At 44.6% G+C, this 13,197-nt stretch overlaps 1 protein-coding gene across 1 annotated transcript in view; it reads right to left on the bottom strand.

The window, feature by feature from the left end:
- Positions 1–12,978, bottom strand: part of LOC124777718 (zinc finger protein 37-like) — a 70,048-nt gene extending 57,070 nt beyond the window's left edge. The window contains exon 1 of the mRNA XM_047253214.1: positions 12,864–12,978. Coding sequence (XP_047109170.1) covers positions 12,864–12,870 — 7 coding nt within the window. The 5' untranslated portion in view covers positions 12,871–12,978. The remainder of the gene's footprint in view (positions 1–12,863) is intronic.
- Between the last annotated feature and the right edge of the window lie 219 nt (positions 12,979–13,197).

Below are 13,197 nucleotides of genomic sequence, written 5' to 3'. Positions count from 1 at the left end.
AGTGGCTGATATACTCATAAACAAGTCTGCAGACCTTGCCAAGTGTTCAGACAATTTTGCTGACCTAAATAGTACAGTTTACACATCAACCTGCATGGTTACACTGTCCTGGTTGACTGCATTGTGCCAGCACTGCAGGATGAGCTGTAATAGTCAGCCCTGAAGGTCTCTGTCTGAAAGCTTGGCAGCATTTCAGTCATGCTTGTGTGCCTATCGAACGCTCAGTCTCACCCACACAGCAAACAGTTACCCTTACTTCTTCCATTATTTACATTTGACCAAGTGAGATGAGGTCTAGATTTCAAAAGAAAAATAATATATAATAAGAACAATGAAAGCTACTTTGGGAAGAGGATACTGAGGGGTGTGAACTATTAATAATTAAAAGCTATTATTGGATTTGGCATACAATCACCTTCCACATCCCTCTGGCATAGCTGAGAAGCTGTAGTTGTGAGTATATGGGATGAACATAAGACTGAAAAGTGTGCCCCAAATAAGGTGCATCAGACTGAACTATTTACCATGAATTATATAGTTTTGACTGTTTGGCCACTTAAGTTTTCAAGTAGCGATACCCTGAGGAATTTTTTGAGCATGCTCGGTAGTAAAGGCCTCTGTGCAATAGATGGTACAGGACTTTCGGACATGTGTGCAACTCTTTTGTCAGTATGGTTTAACGAAATCAGGATGGCTAATCAAACTAGAAAGAAAAAGTTCCTGAGAATTCCAGGTATGGGGAGGAAAATGGTGTCATTTGTTAGAAGCTACTGATAAATTAATTGTGAGTGGGGGTAGGGGAGCATACAGCAATAACAACTTTTCTTTCATCACAGCTGAGATACACTAGCCGTAAGTAAGAGTTTAATCACAGTTTTTAAACACTGATAATTTTTATGGAATAATGTTCATATAATTAACAGACTTTGAAATATTAAGTATTTTAATATTTGTGACTTTTAAAACTCAATAAAATTAAATTACGAGATTTTATGAAATTCCTGAAGTTCCCTGAGATTTCCCCTGATTTTTCCAGTAAAATGTAATTTCCTGAGAATTCCAGGTTTTCAAGAAGAATTGCCACCCTGGGGTCCTCAGGTTACTTGTGAAGTTTGTTTCAGAAATTACTCTTGGTCAGTAATAACATACCAAGTAAAACAACACAAAAATTGTGGACGTGAAGTTTCAACTAAAATAATTTATTCATTGACCAAGGCAAACATTTAATTTTATTTGTGAAATATGTGCCCTATGGAAAGCAGAAGAAAAAACTTTCTGTACTTTGCCGTGAATTTTAAAGGAATCTCAAATTAAGCTAGTAACAGTCAGGGTAGATGGGAGGTGCAACGGAAATCCAGTTTGCCATGCAGACAGGAGTTAGTGCAAGGGGCATATCAACAAGTTCACTCTTCCAGACTCACCAAGTGCCCTTGATGTGTGCAGTGAAAAAGACTAAAACTGTGTTTCTTATCAAAGAATGTTATATGATATGGATCGACCAAAGGAGGCAGTTGTTTAAGACACTGACATCATGTTTAAGAGGATGGAGTTGGTTCTATCTGACCATCCTGATTTAGATTTGTCCTAAATAACTTCAGGCAAATACCGGCATTGTTTCTTCATTAAGACCATGGCCGACAACCTGTCCTATTCTCAGAAAGCTATTTGTTTTACGTGCATTATGATGACAAACCCAACACTGTTCTAATAATAATAATAATAATAACAACAACAACAATACATGGCAGCTAGAATGGAGAACAATCTCCAATACATTGGGATGGGTAACGGCTGTTGTGGGACACAATCAGTAGGGAAAGGCTGAGGGCAAAGGGGTCAAATGGGGATGGTCAAAGATGGAAGCCTTTAGAGGATGACGGCAAGGCAAATATGGCCTTATGGCATATGCTGGAGGGGGATTTCTTAGCAGAGAATGAGTTGACACTCAGAAGAGGATCAGAGTGGTATAGACATTGAACCAGGTATTCAAATCATCATGTAATATGGTGATGACTGCATAATATGTAAAACACATAACAATAATAAAGTAACTGAATGCTACTTATTACGGGATATGAAATTCTTGACTGGCCTGTGGAAGCAGATGAGTGACAGTGTGGTACAGGTTTTAGCAAAGGTTGTGAAAGTTTTTCTCAGGACACTGGTGATATTGGGAATACTGCTCAGTGGTTATATAGGCTGTGGTAATGGAGTCTGTATTTTGCAATTTACATTCATTGATTTTGCTAACTTACAACCAATATTATCAGCTTCCTAACTAACCTGGACCTCAGGCTATGCTACAGGCCAGTCTCTTACCACAATTAATGTTACATTCCATCCAAGAGCTTGCATCACCATATCAATTTTCACTCACTGTTATACTAGGGTCAAGGTTGTAACATGGGTGACAACAATGAAGTAAAATGAGATTTTCACTCTGCAGCGGAGTGTGCGCTGATATGAAACTTCCTGGCAGATTAAAACTGTGTGCCAGACCGAGACTCGAACTCGGGACCTTTGCCTTTCGCGGGCAAGTGCTCTACCAACTGAGCCACCCAAGCACGACTCACGCCCTGTCCTCACAGCTTTACTTCCGCCAGTGCCTCGTCTCCTACCTTCCAAACTTTACAGAAGCTCTCCTGCCAACCTTGCAGGACTAGCACTCCTGAAAGAAAGGATATTGCAGAGACATGGCCTAGCCACAGCCTGGGGGATGTTTCCAGAATGAGATTTTCACTCTGCAGCGGAGTGTGCGTTGATATGAAACTTTCTGGCAGATTAAAACTGTGTGCCGGACCGAGACTTGAACTTGGGACCTTCGCCTTTCGCGGGCAAGTGCTCTACCGACTGAGCCACCCAAGCTCACAGGAGAGCTTCTGTAAAGTTTGGAAGGTAGGAGACGAGGTACTGGCGGAAGTAAAGCTGTGAGGACGGGGCGTGAGTCGTGCTTGGGTGGCTCAGTCGGTAGAGCACTTGCCCGCGAAAGGCAAAGGTCCCGAGTTCGAGTCTTGGTCCGGCACACAGTTTTAATCTGCCAGGAAGTTTCATATCAGCGCACACTCCGCTGCAGAGTGAAAATCTCATTCTACTTCATTGTTTCAACAATGAAGTAGTCATTGTTTCAACAATGAAATAGTCTGCAATAAAACACACTAATTTCTAGTTCAAAAACCAAGTGAAACAGGTAGGATTATTTAGAATAGTAAGGGTCTGGAAAGGGGGAGTAAAAAAAAAAAATGAATACTAGACAACAGGAAAACATTAGGATTTGAAGCATGGAATGTCAGAAACTTGAATGTGGTATGAAAGCTAGAAAATCAGAAAATTGAAATGTAAAGGCTAAGTCTAGATACAGTGAGGATCAGTGAAGCAAAATGGAAGAAGGTAAGAATTTCTGGTTTGATGAATATAGGATAATATCAACAGTAGCAGCAAATGGTATAAGGGTTGATTGGTTGGTTTGTGGGGGTCGAAGGGAACAGATACAAAGGTCATCAGTCCCATGCTCCACGACAATAAAAACTCACAAGGTGCAAAAACAAGTAAAAGAGGTAACAAGGGATGACACAGAACAAGAAAGACACAGAACTAGAAAGACACAGACAAAGACCAGAAAACAAGGAAATAATAGCACATAGAGATTTACAGTGGTTGGCCGACCATGGCAACAAAAAAGGAAAAGCCAACCACCAAGAAACACACTAAAACCACAATGTAAAACTGTAGGGCAGAGGTCAGACTCAAAACAGAAAAGGACACAAACCCTTTGATCGAGCTCCCTGCATGAATAAAACTCAAAACTAGGTCTGCCACTGCAGTGTCATCCGATAAAAGTGCAGGGAGTGTATCAGGCAGCGTAAACATCTGCCTGAGTGCAGTTAAAAATGGACAGGCCAACAGGATGTGGACCACTGTCCACATTGATCCACAGCGGCAGAGAGGTGGGTCCTCACGGCGCAAGAGATGACCATGCTTCATCCAGGTGTGGCCAATGCGGAGCTGGCAGAGAACGACTGAGTCCTTGCGGGAGGCTCGTAAGGAGGAGCACCACATGTCAGTAGTCTCCTTGACGGCCCGAGGTTTGTTGGGTGAAGGCAGGGTGTGCCATTCTTCACCCCAGGTGCGAAGTACCTTCTGCCGCAAAACTGGCCTGAGGTCACTCTCCGAAAGGCCAACCTCCAAGGCTGGAGAACCGACAGCCTGTTTGGCCAGCATGTCAATACGTTCATTTTCCAGGATGCCGACATGATCCTGGGTCCACACAAAGATCACAGAGTGGTCGCAACGGGCAAGAGTATGGAGGGCCTCCTGGATAGCCATCACCAGATGAGAGCGAGGTAAACACCGGTCGATAGCTTGTAAACCACTCAGGGAGTCACTACAGATAACGAAGGACTCACCTGAGCAGCAGCTGATATACTCTAGGGCGCGAGAGATGGCGACCAACTCACCAGTGAAAACACTGGAGCAATGAGTGTTGTTTATAATGATCCCCTAGGGTAAGAGCATAACCGACACGACCAGCAACCATCGAACAACGTCAGAGTCTTGAAATGCGGCAAGGATTGAAAGAAAGCGGCGGCAGAGAGCCTCAGGAGAGACTCAGTCCTTCAGGCCCTGTGACAAATCGAGCCGAAGGTATGGACGGGGCATGCACCACAGGGGGGTAGATGTATATGGGCCCGGAAAACAGGAGGGAGTGGGAAAAACTCAATCCCAGAGAGAAGAGCCCGGACATGAACTGAGATCGTACACCCTGATTGGGGCCGCCACTCTGGCAGGTGGACGGTAACTGGGATGTGTGGGCGAGCTACAAAAGTGGGCAGCGTAAGCAGCCAGTAATCATTGGCGCTGGATCCGCAATGGAGAGACACCAACCTCCACAAGTATGCTAGTGACAGGGCTTGTGCGGGAAGCTCCAGTGGCACATCGGATTCCGCTATGAAGGATGGGGTCAAGCAACCGTAACACGGAAGGGGATGCCGAACCGTAAGCCAGGCTCCCATAATCTAGATGGGACTGGATTAATACCTGGTACAGCCGTAAAAGGGTAGTTTGATCAGCACCCCAGCTGGTGTGACTCAAGCAACGAAGAGTATTAAGATGCCACCAGCACGTTTGTTTAAGCTGCCGATATGATGGAGCCAAGTCAAGCGGGTATCAAAAACCAATCCCAAAAACCGATGCGTCTCTACCCCCGAAAGAGGTTCGCCATCAAGATAAAGCCGTGGCTCAGGGTGAACAGTGCGACACCGGCAGAAATGCATAACACAGGTCTTGGCAGCCGAAAACTGGAAGCCAGTTGCCTGCTGCGCCTTGCGGAGAGCGCTCTGCAGCTCCCGTTCAGCAGCTGCAATGCCAGTGGAGCTATAGTATAAGCAAAAGTCATCAGCATACAAGGAAGGTGAGACAGACATTCCCACCACCACAGTGAGCCCATTAATTACAACTGAAAAGAGGCAGACACTCAAGACGTATCCTTGTGGGACCCCATTCTCCTGAACTCAGCAGGAACTATGGAAGGCCGCAACTTGCACGCAGAAAGAACGAAGCGACAGAAAATTTTGTATGAAAATCGGGAGCGGACCCCGAAGACCCCACCTATGAAGTGTGGTGAGGATGTGATGTCGCCATGTCGTATCATACGCCTTCCGCATGTCAAAAAAGACGGCAACCAGATGCAGATGGGGGGCAAATGCCGTATGGATGGCAGACTCCAGGCTCACCAGATTATCAGTGGCAGAGTGGCCCTTACGGAACCCACCCTGGGACGGAGCCATAAGGCTAGGGACTCAAGCAGCCAACTCAACCTCCAGCTCACCATGCGTTCGAGCATCTTGCAAGGAACGTTGGCGAGGCTAATGGGGCGGTAGCTGTCCACCTCCAATGGGTTCTTGCCAGGTTTCAACACAGGGATTACGATGCTTTCCCGTAATTGCAATGGGAACTCACCCTCAACCCAAATGCGGTTGAAAAGGTCTAGGAGGCGTCGCTACCAGTCCACCAAGAGGTGTCTGAGCACCTGACAGTGGATGCAATCTGGCCCGGGAGCCGTATCAGGGCAAGCAGCTAGGGCACTTTGGCATTCCCACTCACTGAATGGTACATTGTACGAGTCAGGGTGATGTGTGTGAAATGAAAGGCTCCGACGTTCCAACCGCTCTTTCACGGAGTGGAAGGCCTGCGGGTAATTCGCAGAAATGGAACTGTGAGCAAAATGCTCTGCTAAGTGGTTTGCAATCGTGTCAGAGTCAGTACAGATTGCTCCACTCAGTGAAAGCGCAGGTACGCTGATGGGGGTCCAATAGCCATAGAGTCGCCTAATCTTGGCCCAAATCTGCAATGGAGAGGTACGAAGGCCAATGGTGGAGACATACCTTTCCCAGCACTCCAGTTTGCGCCGGCAAATGCGGCGGCAGGCTCGCATGCGGAGCCGTTTAAAGGCGATGAGGTGTTCCAATGAGGGATGCTGCTTGTGACGCTGGAGGGCTCGCCTGCGATCTTTAATCACCTCAGCAATCTCGGGGAACCACCAAGACACAGTCCTCCGCCAAGAGGACCCAGAACAACAGGGAATGGCGGCAGATTCTGCAGCAGTAACGATGCATCAATGGCATCATTGGAAAGAGGCTCAATAGTGGCAATGGAGGTGAACAAGTCCCAGTCAGACTTATTCATAGCGCATCTGCAGGGGCGCCCAGAAGAGTGACGCTGTGGCAGTGACAGAAAGATCGGAACATGGTCACTACTGCACAAGTCATCATGCACACTCCAATGGACACACAGTAATAGGCTAGGGCTGCCGATCGAAAGGTCGATGGCTGAGTACACATGTGCCACACTGAAATGTGTAAAGGCATCATTATTTAAAAGAGAAAGGTCGAGCTGTGCCAACACTTGCTCAACGACGCTGCCTCGGCCTGTTGTCACTGATCCACCCCACAGAGAGTTATGGGTGTTGAAGTCGCCCAGTAACAGAAAAGGTGGTGGCAATTGGACTATCAGTGCGGCCAGGACATGCAGCGGGACAACACCATCTGGTGACGATAGAGACTGCAGACAGTAACAGGCTGAGGCGTCCACACCCGAACAGCGACAGCCTCTAAAGGTGTTTGTAGAGGGCTACACTCGCTGTAAAGAGAGTGAAGGACATAGATACAGACGCCACCAGATACCCTCTCATAAGCTGACCGGTTCTTATAATAACCCCGATAGCCACAGAGAGTGGGGTTTCGCATAACCGGAAACCAAGTTTCCTGAGGAGCAATGCAGAGGAAAGGGTGAAGGCTGAGAGGTTGTCAGAGCTCAGCAAGATGGTGGAAAAAACTGCTGCAGTTCCACTGGAGGGTGACATTGTCCATGGCCGCGAAAGGCACGAAGGGACCAAGGAAGCAGATTACGCTGCTGGGTCACCTGCTGCCACCGATGGAGTACCTGTGCGAAAGACATCAATTGTGTCTGAGGGTCTGGCTAGATCTAGGTCCTCAGCGGACAACAGAATCTCTACCTCGTCCGCAGACGCAGAGGTTGTGGTGGGGTGGGTGCCACCACAAGTTCCTTGGTCAAAGAGGTCTTCTTCTTGAAATTTTTTCGCTGCTCCTTGGGTTTCACTGGCTGGAAGGGCTTCACTGATTCAGTCTGCGGGACGGAGGAGGATCGTGAAGCCCTACGACCAGCTGCTTCTGGGCACTTATGCCACTGCCAGGCATCATCTTTCCCACTTGTGGAAACCTGGGAAGGAAGGGACCTAAGGGACCCCTGGCGAGTGAGAGGAACCGAAAAAGTTGGACGCTTCTCCGGCTTAGATGCGTGGATGGACGTCCCCGATCGGTGGGGGGTGTTGCTCCTGAGGTAGGTAGCGCAGGAGCGACAGGGTGGGTAGTGCCCCCCCCACGGTCAAGGGGGCATGTGGAGTCGTACAACTCGGGGAGCCGACTGGAATTCGCTGAACTGATGGGGCTATCAAGGTTGTTGTAGTGGCGGCATATGAGGAAGTCATTCGCACAGGATGGATTCGTTCATATTTCTTCTTGGCCTCAGTACAGGGCAGTCGGTCCACGGTCTTATATTCCATGATTTTCCGCTCTTTCTGTAAGATCCTGAAGTCTGGCGAGCAAGGTGAATGATGCTCTCTGCAGTTGATACAAATGGAAGGCGGGGCACATGGAGTGATGGGTGTCCGCAATCTCGACAAGTGAGGCTGGAAGTATAGTGGGAAGACATATGGCCGAACTTCCAGCACTTAAAGCACCGGATCGGGGGAGGGATATAGGGCTTGACATCACAACGGTAGACCATCACCTGTAATGTATCACCCTCGAAAGCCAAGTGAAGGTATCAGTAGCAATCTGATTATCCTTTGCATCCCGACGAACACACCGGACGAAATGTACGCCTCGCCACTCTAAATTGGAGCGCAGCTCGTCATCAGACTGCAAAAGAAGGTCCTCATGGAAAATAATACCCTGGATCATATTTAAACTCTTATGGGGTGTCACAAGCAAGTAACCTTCGTGACTGGGCAGAGGATGCCAGTTATCAATACTGACCCAGAGCGCATTTTGGACAAGCCCTCCACCTCCCTAAACTTGTCCTCTAAATGCTCTACAAAGAATTGAGGCTTCGTTGACATGAAAAACTTCCTATCAGCTCTCGTACAAACTAGGAACCGGGGCGAATAAGTGTCGCTGCCACCCTGAGCCTTTCGCTCCTCCCACGGTGTGGCCAGGGAGGGGAACAATTTGGGATTGTATTTCTGAGCGCTGAATTGAGCCCGAGAACGCTTAGAGACTGCTGGCCAACAGCAAGAGATGATGTACCACGCTTCATTGAGGGTCATCTGCCCTGATGCCACCCACTTCGACCAAGGGCCCTCCTCATGGGCGCCACCCAGCCTCAGTAAGGGCCACCTGGCAGGATGGCCACTGCTGGGAGTCCCGATGCCCTATGGACATAGGCATCTACTCCTTGGCATACATGGGGAGTTAATGGCACAGGCATCCCTATGTTGTCAGGGGGCTACAACCAACAGGGAACATGGCGGCCCCACCACAACGGACTGGCTACTGTGCTGGATATTAGGTGCAAGGAAGTCCACAGTCGTCTTCTCCGCAGAAAGCAACACTGCACAGCGCATGGTGGAAATCGCACCCAGGAATGTATCCTCGCCCAAGAGATGGAGAACGAGCGGGACTGCAACGCGACAATGAGAAAGCTGGCTAAGGTCTCAATGCACAATGGACACAATGTACCATGTACCATGTAAGGCATCCTTCCCCAATTGACTCGTTCTTCGGAAGAATTTTGAAAGATGGAGGTAAAACCCGAGAGGGGACCATCACATAAAAACCAAAACTTGTGAGAATCCTTTTAGTCGCCTCTTACGACAGGCAGGAATACCGTGGGCCTATTCTTACCCCCAAACCCGTAGGGGGGTGGTAAAAGGGAGTAGGATTTGTTATGAATGGGAAAGCAGGGCAGACAATTACTACGAGTAGTTTAGTGATAGGGTTGTTCTGATCAGAACTGTCAGCAAAACAATGCCTACAACAATAGTTCAGGTATACATCCCAATATCACAAGCACAACCTGAAAAGTTTGAGAAAAAATAAGAGGATATCGAATGGGAAGTTCAATACGTGCAAGCAGATGAAATGCAGTTGTAGGGGAAAGAACAGAAGAATAAGTTACAAGAAAAAAATGGTTCAAAAGGCTCTGAGCACTATGGGACTTAACATCTTAGGTCATCAGTCCCCTAGAACTTAGAACTACTTAAACTTAACTAACCTAAAGACATCACACACATCCATGCCCGAGGCAGGATTCGAACCTGCGACCGTAGCAGTCCCGCGGTTCCGGACTGAAGCGCCTAGAACCGCACGGCCACCGCAGCGGCTGTTACAAGAGACTATGGACATTGTAGAGGAATGAGAGAGGAGAAAGATTGAGTTCTGTAACAAATTACAGCTAGTAATAGTGAATACACTGTTCAAAATTCACAAGAGGGCACAGAATACTTGGGAAAGGCCTGGAGACATGGAAAGATTCCAAATGCATTACATCCTGCTCAGACAAAGCTTCCAAAATACGATATTGGATTGTAAGGCGTATTCATGAGCACATATAGACTTGGATCACAATTTAATAATGATGAGGAGTAAGCTGAAGTTTGAGAGGCTTGTCCAGAAGAATCATTGTGCAAAGAAGTGGGATACTTAAGTACTGAGGAATGATGAGGGGTGTCAGAAGTTATCCATACTGTGATAATAAATAAAAGAATAGGGCTATTTCATCTCAAATCATACAGTTGAAGAGTGAATATGTCACAACATTATTTCAAAGTTTTCTGGAAAAAATATATGTTGATATTCCACTAGACACCTCTCATAAACTAAAATATTTTACTTTTCTGATGATTTGTTAAAACATTATGGACCTCTCTACATGAGAGTATTTGTGAAAATTCATAACGAAAAGGAAAATAATAAAAAAACTGTAGTAAATTATTACTAGTGACAGAGATCGGAAATAATTAAAAAAAAGTTGAAGAAGAATTAGAATGTGAGATACATTGAATGGAATGAATAGTCTAATCAGTACAGGATATAGATTGAGATTAAACTGAAGAAAGTAATGACAAGCAGCAGAAATGCGATTAATGATACACTTCACTTCACAATTGAGAACCAAGATGTAGAATACGTTAAAGAATTCTGTTACACTGGAAGCAGAAAAATATGGTGGACAAAGCATGAAGGACATAAAAAGCAAATTAGTATAGTTAAACAGGGCATTCCTGGCCAAGGGCAGCTGCTAGTAACAAACATTGACCTTAATCAGACGAAAAAATTTCTGAAAATGTACATTTGGAGCACAGCATTGTACGTCAGTTATTCATGGACTACGGAAAAACCAGAAAAAACGACACACAAAGTGTTTAAGATGTGGTGCTAGTAGCATTTTGATATTTAGGTGGACTGAGAAGTTAAGAAATTAAGAGATTCTCTGCAGAAACAGCAAAGAATGGAACATATGGAGATCACATTTAAAGTGTGATACTGAACCCTTTCCCCTCCTCCTCTGAGCTCTCGGTTGTGGTGACAGACTGATCTGTGATGCAACCCGAAGTCTAGGTTAGGTTGGAAGGTAAAAATTGGGTTAGAGTTAGCGAAGCCAACAAATGTAAACTAAGAAAATCTAGTTGTGGAAACAAATTTATCTATATAAAAGCCTAATATTTACACCTGAACCATAATGATAAACGCTATGTAGGTCCAATACATGAACTTTTACCTACTTCACTGACAAGAAGGGGGCAGGCTGATTACGAATGTGTTAACGTATCAGGAAATAACTTTCATGGTACTAGAGGGAGCTGTTGAGAGTAAAAAACAGTATGACAAGACAGAGTTTGTGAAACATCCAACAAATAATTGAGGATTAATGGCGAAAGATATTGGCACAAGAGAGGAATTCGTGGTATGCTGTACCAAACCAGAAGACTGATGAAAAATTAATATTACAAACAATATACTGTGACAATCAAAAACTGGATTCAAACACGAATTGTTGCATATATACTAATATTTCTATGGAAATCCAAGTTGGAGTCCTGGATTGGCGGAAATTTTCAAATGTAAGAACATAATTACTACAACGCAAGTTCATCATTTCTGAACGGCTTTTGGTGACATTACTTCGTATCACAGCATCTTTTTGATTTAATCCTAATTCATCATATTTCAATGAGTTTAATTCCATTAATAATACAAACTTAAACTTGACGAGAAAAAATTTGGCAAACCGCATTTGTTAATTAAAAATGAGTGTTCTCTGTCAGCTACATTGTGATGAACATATGTATAGCAGCTGTCTTCACATACTAGCTGTACGTACAATTAATTCTTGGGTTTTCTTGGGCCAATACCCCCGAACAATGAAAAACGTGTCTCTTACATGAACAATGTTAGTATAGGCACCAAACTGTACTGAACATTAAGTAAAATGGCGATAATTACAAAGCAATTACGGCGATAATTACAAAGCAAAAAGCCTAATCAATAACAGCGTAATGAAGAATTTTATTACAGCGACAAATTCACAATAAAAATTTAATTATGAATGTAATGTTAAGAAAGAAAATTGAGTAATTTTTGTGTGGTCTATCTACAGCATCCAATTGCTAAAAATAGGCTACATAAGGCAGAAATAAACAGAATTATGGACGTATCAATGGTGTACTTCTGCTGCTGTCTTTTTCATTATTACTTAAAGCAACTGATCAAAGCACCTGTTAAATGCAACTGTCCAATGCTTTCGGCTAAGAAATTCCTTAATCTCTCAAGACTTCACTGTAGCATGTAATGATCTGCGTTACGACAAAAACAATTTAGCTTTTCAATAGTGGATATAGCCAACAATTGAGGGAATTAAGCCACAAATAAAGAGTTCAAGCGTCTTTAATTCTCCTGAGTCTAATATTCTATGGTCCGTGCTCGAAGGACGAAGCAGTGTCAATTCTCACAATTTACAAAGCTTGCATGCTGATACCCAACAGCATAATTGAAAATTCCTTCTACATGCGACATGATGCTCAACGTCACAACCGCTGCTATTTACATCGCAATAAATATTATTAGCACTTGAGAAGCGTATGAATTTTAACACAATTTTAGTGTTGTGTCACATATCACAGGAAACGAAACAATCAAGTAAACGAAAAAAGAGAGAATAATTTTTACACAAATGTTTACGAAAGAAAGCGAAACTTGTTTGTTTTCAACTGCATCACTGGTGTATCTACTCAAATTACACAGCAAACGCACATGAGAACATCCAAAACTTCAAATTTTCTTACTAACCGCCCATTTCCGTTTGTTACGCCAACTGCGTAAGAAAAACATACATTAAACCCTTTAAATACAACAATAAATTAAAATTCCCACTCGATACAACTCCTTCACAGCTAAAAATCGATACCACTATCGACAATCTATTGTCATTCGTATATGCGCGACAGTATTCTAGTAGGTCGATATCTATGACGCATTGCCATCGAAATCCTTGCTTTTACTCATATCGCATTGACAGTGTTTGTACTTAGATCCACGCTAATAGGTACAAAAACTACAGGGTGACAAAACAAGACTGCTCTCTAAACAGTAAACTCAAAAACGTGTTTCCATAGCGAATGAG

The sequence above is a fragment of the Schistocerca piceifrons genome, chromosome 2 (genome assembly GCF_021461385.2).
Source record: "Schistocerca piceifrons isolate TAMUIC-IGC-003096 chromosome 2, iqSchPice1.1, whole genome shotgun sequence".
Lineage (NCBI taxonomy): Eukaryota > Metazoa > Arthropoda > Insecta > Orthoptera > Acrididae > Schistocerca > Schistocerca piceifrons.
Note: the sequence above shows the minus strand (reverse complement) of the source record. Positions and strands in the feature narration are given on the sequence as shown.